Genomic DNA, 18,699 nt, shown 5'->3' with positions numbered 1-18,699 from the left:
CCTCAGAGATATTCTAGTGTCCGATGGACCTCTCGAAAGACCATCACTAGAGGGACAGTTCCTGCTGGGTTGTCTCTTGGGTTTTCCCACTTTTATCCAACCAGGGAACCCTCTTTTATACCGTAGTTTTGACTACACTTAACACTCTATGTATGTGCATGAAGGTGTCAACCCTCTTTTTCCTTATCTATATTTCCACACCCCATGAATATTGGGGTGCCCTATTCTTCATAGGTTGGTTGTAGTTCCTCTTATTCTCATTAGCATCTACACACAATATGTACCCTGTGGTCAGGACATATGTTGTAAAAGATGTTGCAATAAGGTATCTTGTGATCTTGTGGTTGATTTTCCGCCACATTACCTATTGGCACATCTTTCCAGTAGTCTTGTGATCTTACTGGCAAAGAGTCATTCTCTGGTCACTTACATTTGTCAAGCATTCTTAAGTCTATGGCTTGGTGTGGCTAAGCTGAAATCTTACAGGCCTTACTTGTAGGCCTTGTGTTTAAGCCCTGCTTTACTTAGATACACATTAAATACTTATCACTCGTAAATACTTAATAATCTTATACTTCTCTGATCCTACAACCTAAATCTATTTGACATACATGAATAATATGTAACATAGCATATGAGTTAATCATAACATCACACAGCACAACAATAAATGGATAATAAAATGAACTAATTGCCTACAGTTACCATATGTGCTTTAGGGTCCATGAAGAGCAGATGTGACCACAAATATTAGAGACATCTGGAAAACCCACACACAATAACCTGCATCGTACCTGGGAAGGATCAAAGGCTGCACTGATCCTGCTAGGATTTGAATCAGTGGTCCCTGTTTTTAGACAGACTGAGATTTGAAACAACCAGGCTCCCAAAGCTGCTATCCGAGTGTCGTATTTAGTCTTCTCGTGGAAAGAGGGGACTGACCTCACCTCTCCCATAACAGTTCTGGTGGCTAATCTGTGTAGCCCTCTGTGGGACAACAAGACTAGTGAGCTGCTGAGGAGGGAGATGGGATTGGGGAACCAGTGTTTTCATACCTAATGTAGAGAGACCATCCACCGCTCTTTCAAGCAGCTAGTGGCTGGTGGTGAGGAAGTGGAATCAGAGCAGTTTTTTTCTCCTCCAAGTCACATAATGGTGAATGTGCTGTTTCCATGAGCGTTTGCAATTGATTATGCAGTATGGGCTGGAGGTGAGGGAGAGGCAGGGACTGAGACCCTACAGAGGAAGGAGTCCATTCTTCCTTCTCCTCTTACAGGTTGGAATTTGGTGGGCTGATGAAGTGCCAGCCTTCAGATATAACTGAGGCCCATCTAAGGCAAGTAGAGAACAAATCCTAATAGTAAGCAGCTAGCCTCAATGATCATGAATGGCCCATCTTGCAACTGCATAAAAAGCCAGTTGTTTATTTTACCTTATATGCAACAAAGTCCCCTCGTTTTCCTCTCAGGTAATTAGACAGATTTCCATATTTGCAATATTCTACGATAACCATTAAAGGACCTGCAAAGAGAACAAAAGCAAAGTGACCTTCACAGATGTAAAAGTGGAACATACGCATAGTGCTTTTCTGCACTCCTGCCATGGAAAGGGTCTAGAGAAGGACAAAGTGTTTAACATTAATTCAGCCCCATGATTTCCCTTGTGAAGTAGGTAAATATTATAAGCCCCATTATACAGATGAGGAAATTGGGTAATAAAGTAGTGAAGTGATTTTCCAGGCTCACACCATGAGGCAGTGGCAGAGGTGGGAAACTGAGAATAGAACCCAGGAGTCCTAGCTACTACCTCCCTCTTTACCTGTCAGACACCAATATTAAGAAATTGTTTCTCGTTTCTAGAAAAAGGAACATTAAAGAGGCTAGACCAGAACATACAATCCCCCATATTACTAAATTCTTTTTTTTTTTCTGTTGGGATCCATTTCGTGGAACAGCCCTCTGGGTTTTCTGATCTCTGTGTAAATCTTTTTGTATTGTACAGGACCTCATGCCAGGGGAGGCAACACAAACACAGATTTAGATTTGTTTGTGACACCAGGTGAATCAAAAGTTTGCAAAGATATTCGATCTAAAGGCTTTGGAAGCACAAAGGGGCATGTCGATTTCTTCCTTTCTTATTCCTGGGCAAAGTATTTTTTAGTTTGATGTATTTGTTGATTTTATACAACTATGGATGTTTTTAGACATCTTTGCAACTGCTTTTGCGTTTCAGCCCAAGCCAGGAGAGAATAAAATCTGCATTTCTGTGCAATTAGCCTCCACTGCATGGTTGCTGGGTTTTAGAAACCAGCACACAAAATGCCTCAAATGTAGGGGAAGGTGAAGTCATGGGATTAGAATGTATGTAAACACCTATTATTATCCATCCTAAGTGGTCAGCCTTTCATCTCTGTAAACCTTGTTCCATCTGGAAACTTCAGATTCAGACTCTTGAGTTCAGACTTCAAAGGAAAAATGCCAAGAGCTGCATCAGGCCATTCAGTGAACATGCAAACCCTAAGCAATAAGCTCTTATCTGCATGTGTCAGAAATACACACACACAGTCTTGTGCCGTGGTGTACCTGTTTGGCTCAGTTTGACATAAATAAGTCTGAGAACATGGGATTGAAAACAGAGCAGTGGGGAAGAGTTGATGGGGAGCAAACAGGGAAGAGAGACATTTTATTTGAAATCTCTCTACTGGCTCAAAATGAGGAAGAACCGGGTTGCAATCAGCACCGGGGAATGGGTAACCCAGATAAAGGGGAGAAGATGAGGTTTTTTACTTAACTATAATATCACTGTATTATATTTCAATAGGGCCTTTCAGTTGTAAGGATCCTAAAGTGCTACCACGTAGGCACTATACGCCGTGGGCCTGGTCAGTACATGCCACTCCCATTGACTTCAGTTACAGCTGTGGGTGCTCAGCACCTTTGAAAATCAAGCCCAAGGTTCATATAGCACTATACATACACAGCACCACTCTTTGCATAAATGCAGTCACCTCTGTGGTGCCAGCTGATCTAATGTGGATATCAATGTCACCACCACAGCCTGTCTAAAGAGGGTATGGGCTGGAAGGCTATGACTGAGAAGCAGTCAGAACAGGAACTGACACACTGCAGCAAGCAGTCAGCTGCTCTGAAGTCTGCAAGCTGGGGGAGATCCAGGTGACTAGAGCTATGCAACTCATCTTTGATCCTGCCACTGGTCTTTACTGTCTCTCCTGTATCACTATGGTGCCTCCGCCACAGCGTTAGGTTACTCCCCCAAACCAGTGCTGGCTTCTTCCAGTGCAAAGAAAAGATCAGACGGAACATTGTCTCAGGAAACTAAAGTCAAATCTGGCTAGTGGATTCTCGGAAGAAATGCAGAGTCCGGCATGACTTTAAAGTGCCACCAAGTGCTTTATTCATGCCTCTGAAATGTTTCCTAGACGCAGCAGCTTCATATTTTAGTTCCTTATTATAAAGCATATTAGAGCATGCATTAGTGCTAACTGCTTAACATCAGATGCTCTGACAAGGTGTTTCAAAGTGACGTTGCAAGGGGCAGATATTGTTAAAATAATGTATAGTGCATGTTTAATGGGAGCAATTATCAAGAGTACTATTACAAGCTATATAAAACTTAACAAAGAATGAGAAAGCCCTGTGCTTAGAAATGGTATTTTAATGGAAACTCTTATCCCAGTGTCTATCTTGTGAGCTCTAGGCTATTTTTCTTCAGTTTCCACCGGCACCGTTCAAAAGCAAACAAACTAGAGCTTGCTTGTAGGCTACGCAGTTAGTGCTCTGTAATGCCATATGGGAAACCTGCCTTCCACATCCAGTCTCTTTCTTCTCCAGGTTTTAGCAGTGACTTCTTTGAGCAACTAGTAAGGTAGCACTAAAAGGGCCTATTCACCCAGAAGGATGCAGGGCAGGGAAAGAGGCTACTGAATGCTCCAAGAGGGATACTGAGGACCACCTGGGGACAAGTACACTCAAGCAATGGATAGTCACAATAGGCAAAGGATCACGTTCACTTACATGGACCTTGCTATGATTAGAACTCAATAAGGTGCAAACATTAGGGTCATATTAGTGTTCAGGTTAATGGCTAGTGGCTACAGTTGCATGCGACTGTTCTGGGCGTCTGGTTATGACAAGCCATCACACTGATATTTTACTAAGTATTATTTCCCAGTTTTCTTGGCTTGATTTGGTAGGAGGCACTACCACCATGGCTCACAACTTCCCTCCCCCCTTAATCACAGGTCAGCAGCCCAGCGTCAGGGATTGCTTGCCTGTTCCTCTGAAATCCTCAAAACATTTCAGACCAATGTGACTGTCCAGTCAGTTGTAGTTTGCAAAGCTACTGGTCTCTTGCCTCAGCGCTCCTGTGGATTCCAAATCCATGGCTTCCAGATTAGGGCAGGGTCTGCCACTTGCTGTCTCCTGCCTGTTCTACTGTGAACTGTGAATGTCTGGTTTGCGGGATAATTTATCTCCTGTCATCCTGCCAATTATCTTAGTAACATTGCTTTTTTTCCCTTTGGCTTGGCAACTAGATGTCCCTTGGGAAAATGATATCTTTAATTCCTCAGACAGTTACCAATGTGGGCACCATCTCTCTGTCTCCATTTATTTCACCCTGGTTTCTTTGTCCTCAACCCTTCTCCCTCATCGTTTGGAGATTGTTTTCAAGGTTCATCATAAACACTGAAGATACATCGATGGTAGATGTTACCCTGTAATTAAAAGCATAAAGCAAAGAGAGCCAGCACTGTTTTAAAGGGCAGGCTAAGAAGGGGAAGGATTCTCCACTGGTTAGGCAGTAGGCTAGGATCCTGGAGACCTGGGGTCAAGTCCCTGCTCTGTCAGAGACTCTTTGTGTGACCGTGGACAAGCCACTTAGAATTTCTGTGCCTCATATTCCTTTCTGTAAAATGGAGATATTAGTACTTGCCAGCCTCACAGGGGTGTTGTGAGGCTAGATACATAAAAGATTGTGAGGTGCTCAGATATTGGGCCACATAAGTACCTTAGATAGATAGAAAAGTAGAGAAAATGAAGGGAACGTATGTGTTAGGAAGGAATTCAAAAGCCATCAATTATACATTGCCAAATTCTCCCCCTACACAACTTCAGTGGCAGCTGCCAGGTTATACTGTATTGTACTGGGCACCAGCTCATGTGTGTACACTGCTAGTGCTCTATTGGTTGGAAAGTTAGACATGCATGTGTGTGCAGTATAACACCCAGTAATGGAGACCCTCCCCCAGGACATGAGCCCTAATAGCTAACGAAGATTCTCCTTTTTGCCTGAAGAGTAAGGGCCTATGTTTCTGAAGCAGAATATCCTTTGTTCTGTCCCTGCTGATGACCATGAAGATGACATGGCTGCAGAATTGCTATTGCAACCGAGCACAATTACTGAGCATGGATTTGCTGAATGCTTTGTGGGAGGATGGTTTCTTACCTCCTGCTTTGGTGCAGGCTCCCAGCAGGTTGACCACGTTCAGATGGTGTCCTATGTGGATGAGGATCTTCAGCTCGGACATTAAAGCCTTGCACTCATTTGTAGTTGCGCATTCTGCTTAAGATAAACAGGACAAAGCCATCTTTACACAACAGGATATTTGTAACAGGACACAGAAAATCCTGTTTATACTTGAAAACAAAACCCACCGAGGTTACTTGTGCTATCTCTGCCTCTCAGACTCCTAAATAGATAAGAACTCATCCGCCTGCTGTGACCTTTCTGCAATGGAATAACACTTTGCCCTCTGGGTGCCTCGTCTTCTCTGCAGTGGGTCACCGTGGATTATTATCCTGCAGTAGAACCTCTCTAATGCTACCTAGATGCTGGGAGAACCTTTGCAAAGAACTAAATTTTGCAAATTTAGCAAGTGAACAAACACATCCAAAAAAGCAAGGAGATAATGCAAGAGAAAATGTTTTTTTTCAGTGCTTGTTGGTGATTGCAGTTTAGTAGCAACTCTTTGCAATAATACTTCACAGGATCTACTTTTCAGAGGTGCTCAGCTCTCACCACTGCAAGTAATGGGAGCTCTAGTTGCTCACACATCTGAAAGTCAGGCCCCATAGTGTGCTACTCAGTGCACCCCAGAACTTTTTGTAAAATAACCAAGTCTCGGTCATATGAGACTTCACTACAGTGCTGTCGCTGGTATTAAATCATCCTTAACAAGTGGGCAGAGTGGCCATGTCTGTGTGTGAGTTGTAAAGTATGTGAAACACAGACTAACAAGATTCTGTTGTATTTCACAAAGTCAGGAGAGGGACCATAGCTCCTGAGTACTAGGCCTTGTCTGAGTTACATGGACATTTCCTCAGTATTGATCCTACTGCTGACACCATATATTTTCCATATGGTTGGCACTGTAACTAGTGATTGTCCACTATCGTCTTTGTATCATTTCCATGATTAAAACAAACAAAACAAAAAGGGGTGGATAATGCCGGGTTGTTGCGTGTTTCCTACCACTGCGCGCAGTCTGTGTGTCTGATGGTTGGGGGTTAGCTTTAGAGCTCAGTGAATAACTTAATCATTTATTTTGACAAACTTAGCCTCTTTTTCTGGTTGCAGAATTGTCTATGAACAGATTTCCCAGCATCTTTGCATTTCTTATGCCTCATAAAGAGATAAGTACTCCAAGCCTGAGTCTCCTTCAGCAGGCACCAGTTTTAACTCCATTGACTTCAGTGGAGTTCAGCCTGATTTACATGGCTTTGAGATGGGAACCAGGCCCAATAACATTTAAATTGAACATTGTCATAAAGAATTTCAAATGATCTATTACATTTACATTCTGCCTTCTATTTTGAAGGAGATACCAACAAGCTTCATGGAATTTACATTCATGGAATCACTTTAATGCTGCCACCTCTAGGGCCTTCTCCTTTCTGAATGAATAGATTCTTACCAGAGGTTCTAGTTTATTGATGGCTGCATTCACGGTGGGGATGGCATTTTGGGTGGTGATGGGGGGCCATGGATGAAGCAAGAAGGATGCAGCAGCAGCCAGGAGGAAGGTGTAAGGCACTGCCAGAAGACATACTGGGCAGGGTTAGCTGGGAGGCAGCCTGGGGGAAACTGTGGGGGGTGGAGGAGCCAGGGGAGAGTTGGGTCAATCAAGGGCCTTTGGGAACTTCAGGTCAGGTCTTGAAGAGGGGTGTAGAGTGGGACAAACAACAGCAGAGAGAGGGGGATCTGAACTCCCCATTGGCCCAATGCAGGTCCAGAGAAGGTACAGAAAGCTGGTACTGGCAAGTAGAGGAAATCTGGCACTGAGGGGAGGGGTGGGTAGTGGAGGAGCAGGCGAGGCAGCTGGCAACAAAAGCCACATTGTGGAGCTGAAGGTGTTAACACTATCACACAGCAACACTATACGGCAGGTTGGGCTAGCGAGTGTAGCCCCACCCAAAGAAAATCACTTGTATATTTGAAAAGAAACCAAGTGACCAGTTAAAACCCACAAACCCATGCACCCAACATGCCCGATGATGTATTTATTCACAAACTGTCTGCAGAGGCTTTGTATGTAAATGTCATTTGGAAACAACATATGCTCCAAGTTCACCAGCCCCCTCCCCCCTGGCTGGATGGTAAAAGCATTCCTTCATTTTAATAACTGCAAGAAAGTTGTCCCTAATTCACTCCCTTGGCAGCGCTCCTTTTCAACCCCTTGAACTGTTCCACATCTGGAAGGGCTGGGATCGATGGTTTCGACACAATTTCAGACTAATGCAATTACAGTCTGTAATCTGTTTCCCTCCTAACCCCACAGACATGGAGGCTGCTGTTTTCCTCCTCTAGGAATATAAGGCTACATCAGGGGCATAGCGTGGAGCCCACTTGTCATTTCCCACACATTGACATCCCCTGTACGGCGACTAATTGTCCCCATGTGGCAAATCCATTTCCTTCCAAACCCAATGTCCTCAGGACTGGTTTAGAGCTGAGCACTGGAAACCTTGTTACCCACATATGTCCAGAGGAACTGTCTGAGAAGCTCTCAGAGAAATGTACCTTTAAGCATTTTAACGGCAACTGTTTTGCAGGTTGAAGATTTATCGATACCAAAAGCAGATGCCTCCACGACCTTCCCGAAAGCACCGTGACCCAGTGTTTTACCTAGAGAAGAAAGAGTCAAGAATGAGCCGTAGGGGGCTGAGGACAGTCTGCATCAGGTAAGAGAGAAACATGCATTAATCTTAGCTTTGCAAAAAATATAGGACACCAGAGCCCAGGCACAGCACAGATGAATAGTCAATAATAGATGTATGTACACGTGATCTGCCCACGATACAGTATGTAATATACTTCCCAGCTAAAAATGGCTTTAAACTGGAGTTGAGGCTGATATAAGAGAAAGGTAAAAACATTACGTGCAATTATCCCCAAATCAACCCTTCCCAACCCAGAGTTCAGGTTGAAGGAGAAATCTAAAGATATTAAGGATGGAAATGCACAGTGAGGGCACCTAAAGAACGTCCACTCTCCCACCCTGCAGTTATTGACATGTACTCAACTTTAACTTCACGGCAATGTAGCTTTTATCTGGAAGCTGCTTGTTTTGAATTATTAAAAATGTCAGACATGAACACTATATAAGAAACACAAAGCGAATGGTCCCATTTGGGTTTTCCCCCTAGCCACTAGAACAGGGGTTCTCAAACTAGGGGTCAGGACACAAGGTTATTACATGGGGGGTCGCGAGCTGTCAGCCTTCACCCCAAAACTCGCTTTGCCTCCAGCATTTATAATGGTGTTAAATATATTAAAAAGTGTTTTTCATTTATAAGGGGGGGGTCACACTCAGAGGCTTGGTATGTGAAAGGGGTCACCAGTAGAAAAGTTTAAGAACCACTGGACTAGAAGATATATAGTGTGCATCTTTAAATCTTTATTTGATTTGAACAGTTAGGGTCATTTTCACCAGGACACTCTGACTGCTTCCCCTGCTCTGGAGCTGCACTAAGCAGGCAGAGCAAACTGGCCAGTTTCCCCCAGCTCCTGCCACCCACATTCCTCTGAACTCCCTTGCCTACCCCTACACTTCCCTGAACACACACCATTTCCTCCTCCCTCTGCTGCCACATGCCCCCCCCAGCCCAGTTTTCCCCTCCCTCCTAGTCTCTAAATTCCCCTGCTGGCCCCCAGGATTCCCCCCTCCCCCCTGAGTAGATTTTGTTCAATGGGTAGGTTCTGAAAAGAATTTTAAACATTAATCATAATTTTTTGGTCAGTTTCTCTTAATGGAAAGTTGTTTTCCGCCAACAAGGTGAATAACGTTCTTCTACAAACTATTTCATGAAGACCCGCCTTCTTTCAAAATGTCTGCCTTCTTCCCGGGGAGAAGAGGGTGGCTGCCAATCCTGCCAAGGGACACTGCCTTCACTGAGGACACCTTGGTTTCACTTCCACTGAGAACAACGGCAAGCGATAGCCATTTTGTAAGATGCCGTCTGTATTTTCGAAGGAGACCTTTAGCACCACTCCCATGGAGAACAATCCTTGACTCTGGAACCACTGTCAATTCTCCTCCAAGGATGGAAGAGCACTGGCCATGGGGGCTAGGGTAGCCTCTGTCATCTGCTATGGTCCAACATTCAAGGCCATAGGATATCACCATCCTTGACATTAATAATGTCTGTACTGCTTACCAAGCCGCAGCCTGTCTCTTGGGAACTCCCATTTACTGCTGTCATATGGCAGACGGTCACACTGCTCATCAAGGGGCATTTCCTCTGGGTCCATTATGATTGACAGGTATCCTGTTTTAATATCTGTGGCATCCGGCTAAAAACAGGAAAATAACCAATTCACAGGCTGTAACCTGAGAGAAAGGTGTGATCTAGTGGAATTTGCGTAGGCTTGGGTGCCAGGCCTCTCTGAGTTCTAGTCCTGGTTCTGACACTAATGCCCATCTGTGGCTTTTGAACATGTCTCGTCAACACCATGCCTCAATTTATTCATCAGTAAAATGGGGAAAATAACACTTATCTATGCTGGCCTTATGTGCGTGTTGATTGGATTAACTAATTAATGCTTGTAAAATTCCTTGAAGATGTAAAGTCCCCTAATATTATTAGTCTCTACATACATTAGAGAAACCCAACACTGCTACTACTTGTGGGAAATCCTTGAGATTAAAGCTACATTTATGAGTGCCTTATTGGACAGCTCTCCCATTCCTTAACAACTCAAGGCATCGTGCTTTAGAAACAGGCTTACATGTCAACATGGGTGCCACTGAGGGGAAAAGTCTGATTTGGGCTCCCCTTATGGCCACTTTATGCAGGTGTAAATGATGACACAAGATCTATTGGGTCTAGCACCTCTGCTGTCCTGGAGAGAGACAGAGTAAACTTGAACTTGAATGATTCTTCCCAGTTCTGTTGTAAATGTGGTGAACACTCATACAAATTACAGAAGATCAACATTAAGACTGTGGTTTGGGCTGCATCCAAACAAGAGATCTAGTATCTTGTACCATATTTTTTGTTTATATAAGCAAGAAAGAACAACCCTAAATATGATTTACTTTATCAAATACTCCTTGGACCTAATTTAGGGCCCACTTCTTTGGAGTCTCAGGAGAGAGGCCAAGGAGTAAATGAGACATGGAAACATAATGAACTTTTGTGGTTTGAGCCCAGCTTGAGAGCAAACAACAGACTGTAACATCCTACAACAATACTTAAACCAGCGCTCCCTTCACTAACTACGTTTTAGGGAAAACCTTATTTGAGATGGGCTGAAACCAGAACTGTAAGGGGTTTAGGATTTGAATGCCTGTCTCCAAACATTCTTGGACGCTTCTGAATCCATGTCAGATCCACAAGAGAAAGGGGCCTGTTTTCCTGATCTGATTGGATGCTGACCAAGATGGCAGAAATCTCATAAGTACAGCTGATCTCACAAGATGTCAAGTAATTAATCAAGAGGAATGTTGGCCTGAAATTTCACGAGAACAGCTCATACAGTTTTGTCACCATCTGTCCCAGGTTGACCTCAATCCTGAACTCTGAAGCTTAGTCTTAACTGGATCCAAGCCCAGAGCTCAGCTCTAGTCCATTTCAATTCCATGTACAATATGGAAGCTCTCTTACTTTTCTCAGTTTCCGAATGAAAAGGGTCAGAAGAAGCCAAAAAAGGGTAGCTGCTAGACCAGTGCAGACCAAAATGATAACTTCAATATTAGACTTTTCTTCAGAGCCTGTAAATTAAATGCATCGGATTTTAAATTCAGTGCGAAAATTAAATTATAAATAAATAAATAAAACGTGTAATTCCATCAACCATGCTTCATTTCAGAAAAATGGTAGCCATGAAATGCCATGACATGTGGTGGGAGCCTTTTCATTCACTTGCTGTAGGCAACGATATAGGAAACCATCTCTAACCAAGAGACACAGAGACAATGGTTTGGCAGAGGTGGGCAGGATATCCACTGAGTGCCATTACTTTATATTATCAATGCCAAGTCTTCAAAGTATGATACTATGGTTCTCAACCTATGGATCATGAACAGGTGTCACTGGTTGCAATCACGCTGTTCTTTTCCTATGGCTAATTGGAAGGTGGTCGCAGCTAACTCTTGGCTAAATAGGAGGGGACCTTAAGGAGATTCCAGTGTGAAAAGGCTGGGAACCTCTGTACTATATGATTCCCCACGAAACATTCAAGTTATATTGACCATATCTCACTTTGTGTAGCATATGTTGTGTCTGTGATAGAGTTGTTCTCAAGGTGTTCCAGACATGAAGACATTTTGACCTGCTTCAGGTCCTACATCTTTATGTGACCATGTAAACTTCCTGGAACTCAAAGGGGATTCACTTTGAGTTTTGAGCAAGGGATTAAGTCAGTTCCTACTTTATCCAAGCCTGCCCTGTATGTGTGTGTGGAGCGGGGGTGGGGGTTGAGGGCGTGGGGGCTGTATAATGTCTTTCCCCCAAATTAAGCCTGTTTCACCAAGCTTGTGAACTCACCTTGTATTTTAATAAATGCTGAAGTGCTGTCATTGCCCATTTCATTGGAAGCCCTACACTCATAGAGGCCTTCATCATCTTTTTTCACTCGTTCGATGACCAGGGTGTTATTTTCCATGGAAATTCCTGTGTTAGGGGGATACAGTTTCATTTGATTGCAGAATATATTTGTCAAGAAAGAATGTCCAACAGCAGCTGGGTTGAAAATGGCCTCACTGGCCACTGCAGCCCTGCTCTGGTAGCAGCCACAAGAGATCTTCTAGTGCTGGTATGTTATATTCACCTTCATTTGCGGTACCATGCTGCAAACCCCTCCCTGGCCACCTGCTCTCAATGCACTTGTCATGTTAACTCCACAGTGACAACTGTGCAGAACAGGTGTATTTTACTCATGCAGCCTGATACTGCTCCCATGGAAGGCAATGGGGGCATGACTGGGCCCAGAATGAGCTCACTGGGACAAATGCTGCTCTCCGTTACACCTGCAAAACTCCCAGCAGGATTTGCCTCTCCCCTTCCCAGCCCAAGAGTTGCACTGCATTTGAGGAGGTGTCATTAGAACATATTAAATACAACTCTCCTATTAACCCAGTATGCTTTTCAGGCCAGGCCGGAGGGGCACAGAGGGGCTGCACCTCACTGGGTGAGGAGTTCAAACTGAGTCCCCACCCCCACACCTGGAGCTTGCGAGCGACTGAATTGCCTGCTAAGGCACAATGCCTCTCCAAGAAGTGACCCCTCTCCTCCTCGGTGGAGGGCTGTGCCTACCTGGCACAATGTAGTGCTCAGTAGGGAAAGGAATTATGTCGATTGATCCAAGGTGGCCTGGCCAGGGCATAACGGGATACAATGAAGGAAAGGAAAACTGAGGCTAAATGTCAGTGAGACAGCAATGTCTAAGACTACAGCACTGCCTCCCAAGGGAAACGATGAGCACCCTGTCTCTTGGGACATTTAAAATGGGGACAAAGCCCTGAAGAACCCACTATTTGGCTCAATCTTGCATTCATGAGGGAGGAGATGGCCTACATGTGGCCTAACTGAGCCTTCGCTAGCTTCAATTTCTCTGATTCGGTGACACACGATTCCAGGCTCATTTGGTTTACTAAGAAGATGCCATTAACAGAACAGGGGAAATACACTGGGCCTTGAGTCCAAAGGTTTTAAGTTTGCAGTGTGTTCTGCCCATGAATTCTGTTGTTGTTAACAAGAGCTGTGCACATAACTCACCATGCACAGCGCTGAAATATTTACCCTGAGGTGGTTTTTTCAGATATATTTTTTATGTGTTCATCAGTTGGATGAGTTACATGCTTGTCCCTCTCGAATTATTTATAAAACTTCACTAGCTGTTAAGAGCTTCTGCTCAGAACGGTCTGATCTGAGTTATGGAGGATTCTAGATTTCCTAACCCAAGAAGCAAAATTAAAGTGAGAGGAACCAGTTACTAACACTGGTTTCTCCATGACATAAAGGGTATTTCAGGATAGAGGGGCCTGGAAAGAATTCCAAGCTCAGGCAAACATTCCAAGCCTGTGGCAGCACGGCACGTGTGTGTGTTGGCTGAGCTGACAGCTGTTTCTCATCATTGTTTTATGCTGAGGGAAATAAAGACACAGTATATTATGCCCTGCAGCCAGCTAAGTGATCCTTAGTAGAGACACTACCATTGACTTCAACAAGCTCCGGATCAGGCCTTAAGAACATCCAGCAGTTCAGGCTCACATTTTTAGATACTGCTTAGCAAGCGGCGAAGCGCCCTGCTTTTTGTACGCATAAAGAGCCATCTTGGACATGCCTGATGGGCAGCTGGGTGCTCAGCACCTTGATTTCCCTTGCCAGTGTCAGTTCTGCACATATATGGTCAATTCTGCAGGCACAAGCAGTGACATGTGCAAAACTGGGCACGTATAATCAAGCACTGGTTTGAAGCTAGTTGGTTATTTTGGCCTCTGTAATCCCATTTGCAAACCACATCAGCAGCCAGATGTAGATAATGTGGTCTGAGTCATTTACAGTGTCCTGGGTTGATAGCATTTGGCACTCATCATGCACTGCTGTTAACAACTCCACCAAATGCCAGGCAGGGGAGAATCCGGGACCAACACGGTTTGCAAATCTGTGCACGTTACCATTGTTTCCCTTTCAGCACCTGTTGTGGTGCAGCATTGCTCCACACTCACCTGAAGCAGGTGAAATGGGATAGCCATTTTTCCACCACGCAATATGAGGCGTTGGGGTTCCATTTACTCTGCACTCCAGCATGATCTTGCCACTGATGTTAACCTCCCGGTCTGCGAGGTTCTGCATAATATATGGCACTGCCTTTGCTGCATTCACAAAGGAAAACAACACACAATCAGTCTGAGGGCAGGTCTATACTTAAAATGCGACAGCAGTGCAACTGCACTGGTGACGCTTCAGTGAAGAAGCTACGGGAGAACCTCTGCCATGGGCATAGTTAATCCACCTCCAAGCAAGGTGGTAGCTATGTTGATGGGAGAAGCCCTCCTGTCAGCATAGCCCTGTCTACACTGGGGCTTTGGTCGGTATAAGAGCATCACTCAGGGGAGTGGGTTTTTCACACCCCTGAGCGATGTAATTATACCAATGTAAATCTATAGTGTAGACCTGGACTTAAGGAGGCATCTTCTAAAGACTTACATTTTCATCGGCACATAAAGGCCTTGTCCTAATGTGTTGGCTGCAGAAAGGTTTATTAATGAAAAAGGTGTGTGGTGAGCAAAACCAACAAACAGAGCATGTCTTTCACTAGGAATGGGCAAATTCATTTTGCTGAATTTCAAACCCACTAAGGGTATGTCTACACTACCCGCCGGATTGGCAGGCAGCGATCGATCCAGTGGGGATCGATTTATTGTGTCTAGTCTAGACGCGATAAATTGACTCCTGTACTCCAGCTCTGCGAGAGGCGCAGGCGGAGTCAATGGGGGAGCGGCAGCAGTCGACTCACCGCGGTGAAGACACCACGGTAAGTCGATCTAAGTACGTCAACTTCAGCTCTGTTATTCACGTAGCTGAAGTTGCGTAACTTAGATCAATCCCTTCCCCTTCCGCCCCCCCTGTGTAGACCAAGGCTAAGTTTCACTCAGAGTTGAATGTTACTTACTCCCTGTGAACAAACAAAGGATCAGGTTGGGGGCAGAGCAAAAACACACAAAGGGAGCATAAAGAAAGGAGCAAAGAAAAGAGAGGAAAATGCTAGGATTCTCTGTTGCCCAGTACCTTGTGTGCAGTCATTTACACCACTGCAAAGTTCAGCACGGAAGCGTTTTACCCACCCTTTGTATTCATTTTACACTGCTGTCAATGACTGCCAAAGGTGCAGGACCCCAGAGAACAAAGCCCAGAGTACACTGTAAAAAACAGCCTGAAACATGGAGAATAGCCAGTGCGCGGAGGATAAAGAGGAAGATCCAATACACGCAGAATCGGAAAGGGATATTGAAAGGCTTCATGGCTGGTTTTATATAGTGGGAGGAGAAATGTTTTGGGGAAAGTGTGCTCATGTAGCATGCTCTCAGGATGAATTTCCTCCCAGCCACTACAGACAAATAAGAAGAAACTGGTAACTCACAGAAAGACATGTTCAAAATCCCAGCTCTTCTGTATGTGTACTAATAGCCTAGCTGTTGTTCCCCCCACCCCCCGCCACTGTGTGTAGGTGTCTGTGGAGGTGGAAATCTGACTAAGTGAACAAAAATATCTGCAAGGGGAAAAGAAAATGAATTGCTTGAATGCAATGTGCAGAAAAGGACTCGGTGCCTGCACATCTGGTTGTTGTGAAAGGTGGTAAGGACACTAGTTATGGGGGAAAGGCCAGTACAGGAAATGACAGAAGGAGTCATAGTCTCTTTCCCCCCTTGGGCCGTTGGAAAGAGAAGAGTGATGCATTGATTTATTGTTTTAATAAGTCACCAAGGCACTGCCCACGCAGGCATCAGAACAGTGCTAGCTATAGCTATAGTGTGGGTGAGAATTTTTTCTGTCTTTCTCTCTGTGTGTCTGCATTTGTGTTTGTAAATCTCATGATAATGTCTCTGTCTGCACTCATGAAGGACACTGCATTGAAACTGCTAGTAACAGCTTTACTTAAACATGACTGTAGCTAGCACAATATGGGCTGGTCCTTACCAGGCAGGGGCTTACTGCAGCATGTCTGTCCCTGTCTGTCTGTCTAGTGCCTACTCGCAATAATCTAAGTGCAGAACCTAACTTAGGGATCACAGTCAAACGTGCTGTGAATAACTGTGCTCTCCACTACATGGGTAGGCACAGTTTGCTTAGGGTCTCCCCCATGCTCCACTTCTGTTCCATGCTTTTTGTTCTCCACTAGAAGACAGATGAGAATACCTGGGGCCTCACAACCCTTCTGCTGGTACCTCCTACTTCTTAGAAGTCTGAGGCCTGATTGCCCGTACTCACACGAGTATAAATCAGGAGAAACTCCACTGAAATTAGTGGGCTTACGCTGGTGTAAAACTGGGACAAGATTCCAGTCTGTCGTCTTTAGATAGCCACAGATAGCAAGGACACTGAGCTCTGTAATATTTATTGTTGACACTAAATTTAAAGAGATGGGTTCTTGGAGTCAAGATACAGAAAAGAAAAACCTGCTATTGCTTTAAACATAAACAGTGAATACCCTTCGATTCCATGCTCCTGGCCAATGTCCTTTGCAATTACATTTGACGGGCCTAAATCTTATTCATGGTTTCAGAGTAGCAGCCACGTTAGTCTGTATTCGCAAAAAGAAAAGGAGTATTTGTGGCACCTTAGAGACTAACCAATTTATTTGAGCATAAGCTTTCGTGAGCTACAGCTCACTTCATCGGATGCTTATGCTCAAATAAATTGGTTAGTCTCTAAGGTGCCACTAGTACTCCTAATCTTATTCATGTTACATATAACCGTGGTAATCATCATGGGATGTAATCTCATTGGATGTTTTACCAAAGCGTGACAGACCTTGGGTGGGCCACCCAAGGGACATGCTGGTGAGGTTGGCAAGATGGTAGGTGGTGCTCGTTCTTCTGAGTCTGCACTAAATCAATACTCCAGCGTGGAGTTAGTTGCTGCATGTGGTGACTGAAGATTCCACAGCACTTTGCATAGGAACGGGGCTGGTACTCTGGTCAGGCGCCACTTTCAGTACTGCAAACGCCAGGCTCAACCAATTCTCCCTTGTCGTCTCAAGTGGCCAGCCTATCCTAAGCTATGGTGCTTAGGCACTGCTGTGCACTGTCAAATAGCTGCAGCATGTCCGGAGGGTGGCGCAGATGGGCTAAATAATTCCTGCATGTACAGGGCCATGTCTCAATTGATGGAAATCAGTGTAGCTCGATCAAAATCAATGGAGCTATAATGATTTGCACCAGCTCAGGATTTGGCCCACGGTTTGTAAATCAGGTCTTAGAGATCTGTAAAGCCATTTGGGATCCTTTCTGATGAAAGGTGCTCCATGTATAGAGGTCATTGTAGTCAACTGTTAACACAACAGAAAAATACATCCAGGCAATACCTGACTGATCCTGAGCACCTGCCATTCCCAAGGACATCGGTGGGCATGGCAGATGCTCAGCACCCTGCTCATAGTACCTTTAGTTGTTGTTTTCAGACAACAAGGCCTACCTTTAACGTTGAGCTGGGTGTGCTGTTCTTGCACTTCCGTGCTGTTGTGTCGATTCTGAGCGCTGCACTTGTACAATCCAGCGTGTTCCTTTGTGACGTTACTAATGGCCAGTATCAAGGAAATGGAGTATCTGTCAATTTGCTCCTGCGTGAAGCTGGCAGGCACCACCTGTGCGGAGGGGTAGTACCATGCCAGGTGATTGTAAATGTATCTGGAGGCTCTGCAGGTCAGCTGAACATCACTCCCCACAATGGTGGTGATTGGTCGGTCTGTCTGCAGACCCGATTTTACGTCTAGGGGAAAGAGAAAACACACCTGGAATGAAAGCACAACTGAGAGGATTTTTGGCTGCTTGTTTTCACCTTGAGGGCCAAATTTCAAAGACCAACACAATGGGATGAGCCAGAAAAATGCAACCCCAAAAGCCTGCAATTGCACATGCAAACAAGCATTTGTGCTTGCAAATTGGGTAAATATGTGTCCACTGCCTGGTCCATGAGCCTTTCATAGTTTGGCCCTGAGTGTACTAAGAACTACACAATCAGTAATTAACTAAAATGATGTGTAGAACTAGTTAATGCGCTGAGGCTAATCGAGCTAACTTGTAATCAAGAGAGACCGCTCTCCATTCAGACTGATATGCACGCTTGAGATGCTTTCCCTCTGTCTACAATCAAAGCCACAAGATATTGTTTTATCAGAGTAAAGAAACCCACTCATATTATTGTTCTTCACAGGTAACATTGGCTTTCTCTACAATTCCACAATCTCCCCAACCCTAGAAACCTCCTTTATTTCTACTATACCAATATTTGTCTTCGTCACATCTGCCTCAAGGGGTATTTATTTGGTCACTGAACAGATGATTTAAAAATCCTTGCAGCTTTAACTTTTAATAGACTCAAATAAAGAAATATCAGAAGGTATGAAGCCAGTTCATCTGTGACAGAATCCTTGGGTCCTTACCTTTTTTGTTTTTTACTCCAGACAAAACTTCCACTGGCTAAGTGCCAATGTGAATCCCACTGAAGACAAAAG

At 44.5% G+C, this 18,699-nt stretch overlaps 1 protein-coding gene across 2 annotated transcripts in view; it reads right to left on the bottom strand.

Moving 5' to 3' along the window:
* The window catches only part of LOC141993114 (vascular endothelial growth factor receptor kdr-like), a 184,970-nt gene that overhangs the window by 35,780 nt on the left and 130,491 nt on the right, over positions 1 to 18,699 (bottom strand). Inside the window, exons 13-20 of one of the 2 annotated variants that reach the window (XM_074962420.1) lie at positions 17,661 to 17,954; positions 14,192 to 14,338; positions 12,009 to 12,134; positions 11,127 to 11,233; positions 9,678 to 9,813; positions 8,041 to 8,145; positions 5,467 to 5,583; positions 1,433 to 1,521 (exon numbers count right to left, since the gene is read on the bottom strand). In XM_074962420.1, coding sequence (XP_074818521.1) covers positions 1,433 to 1,521; positions 5,467 to 5,583; positions 8,041 to 8,145; positions 9,678 to 9,813; positions 11,127 to 11,233; positions 12,009 to 12,134; positions 14,192 to 14,338; positions 17,661 to 17,954 — 1,121 coding nt within the window. The remainder of the gene's footprint in view (positions 1 to 1,432; positions 1,522 to 5,466; positions 5,584 to 8,040; positions 8,146 to 9,677; positions 9,814 to 11,126; positions 11,234 to 12,008; positions 12,135 to 14,191; positions 14,339 to 17,660; positions 17,955 to 18,699) is intronic. The other variant, XM_074962421.1, reaches the window with a different exon arrangement.

The sequence above is a fragment of the Natator depressus genome, chromosome 9 (genome assembly GCF_965152275.1).
Source record: "Natator depressus isolate rNatDep1 chromosome 9, rNatDep2.hap1, whole genome shotgun sequence".
NCBI classification, from domain to species: Eukaryota; Metazoa; Chordata; order Testudines; family Cheloniidae; genus Natator; species Natator depressus.
This window is presented reverse-complemented; position numbering and strand designations above follow the sequence as displayed.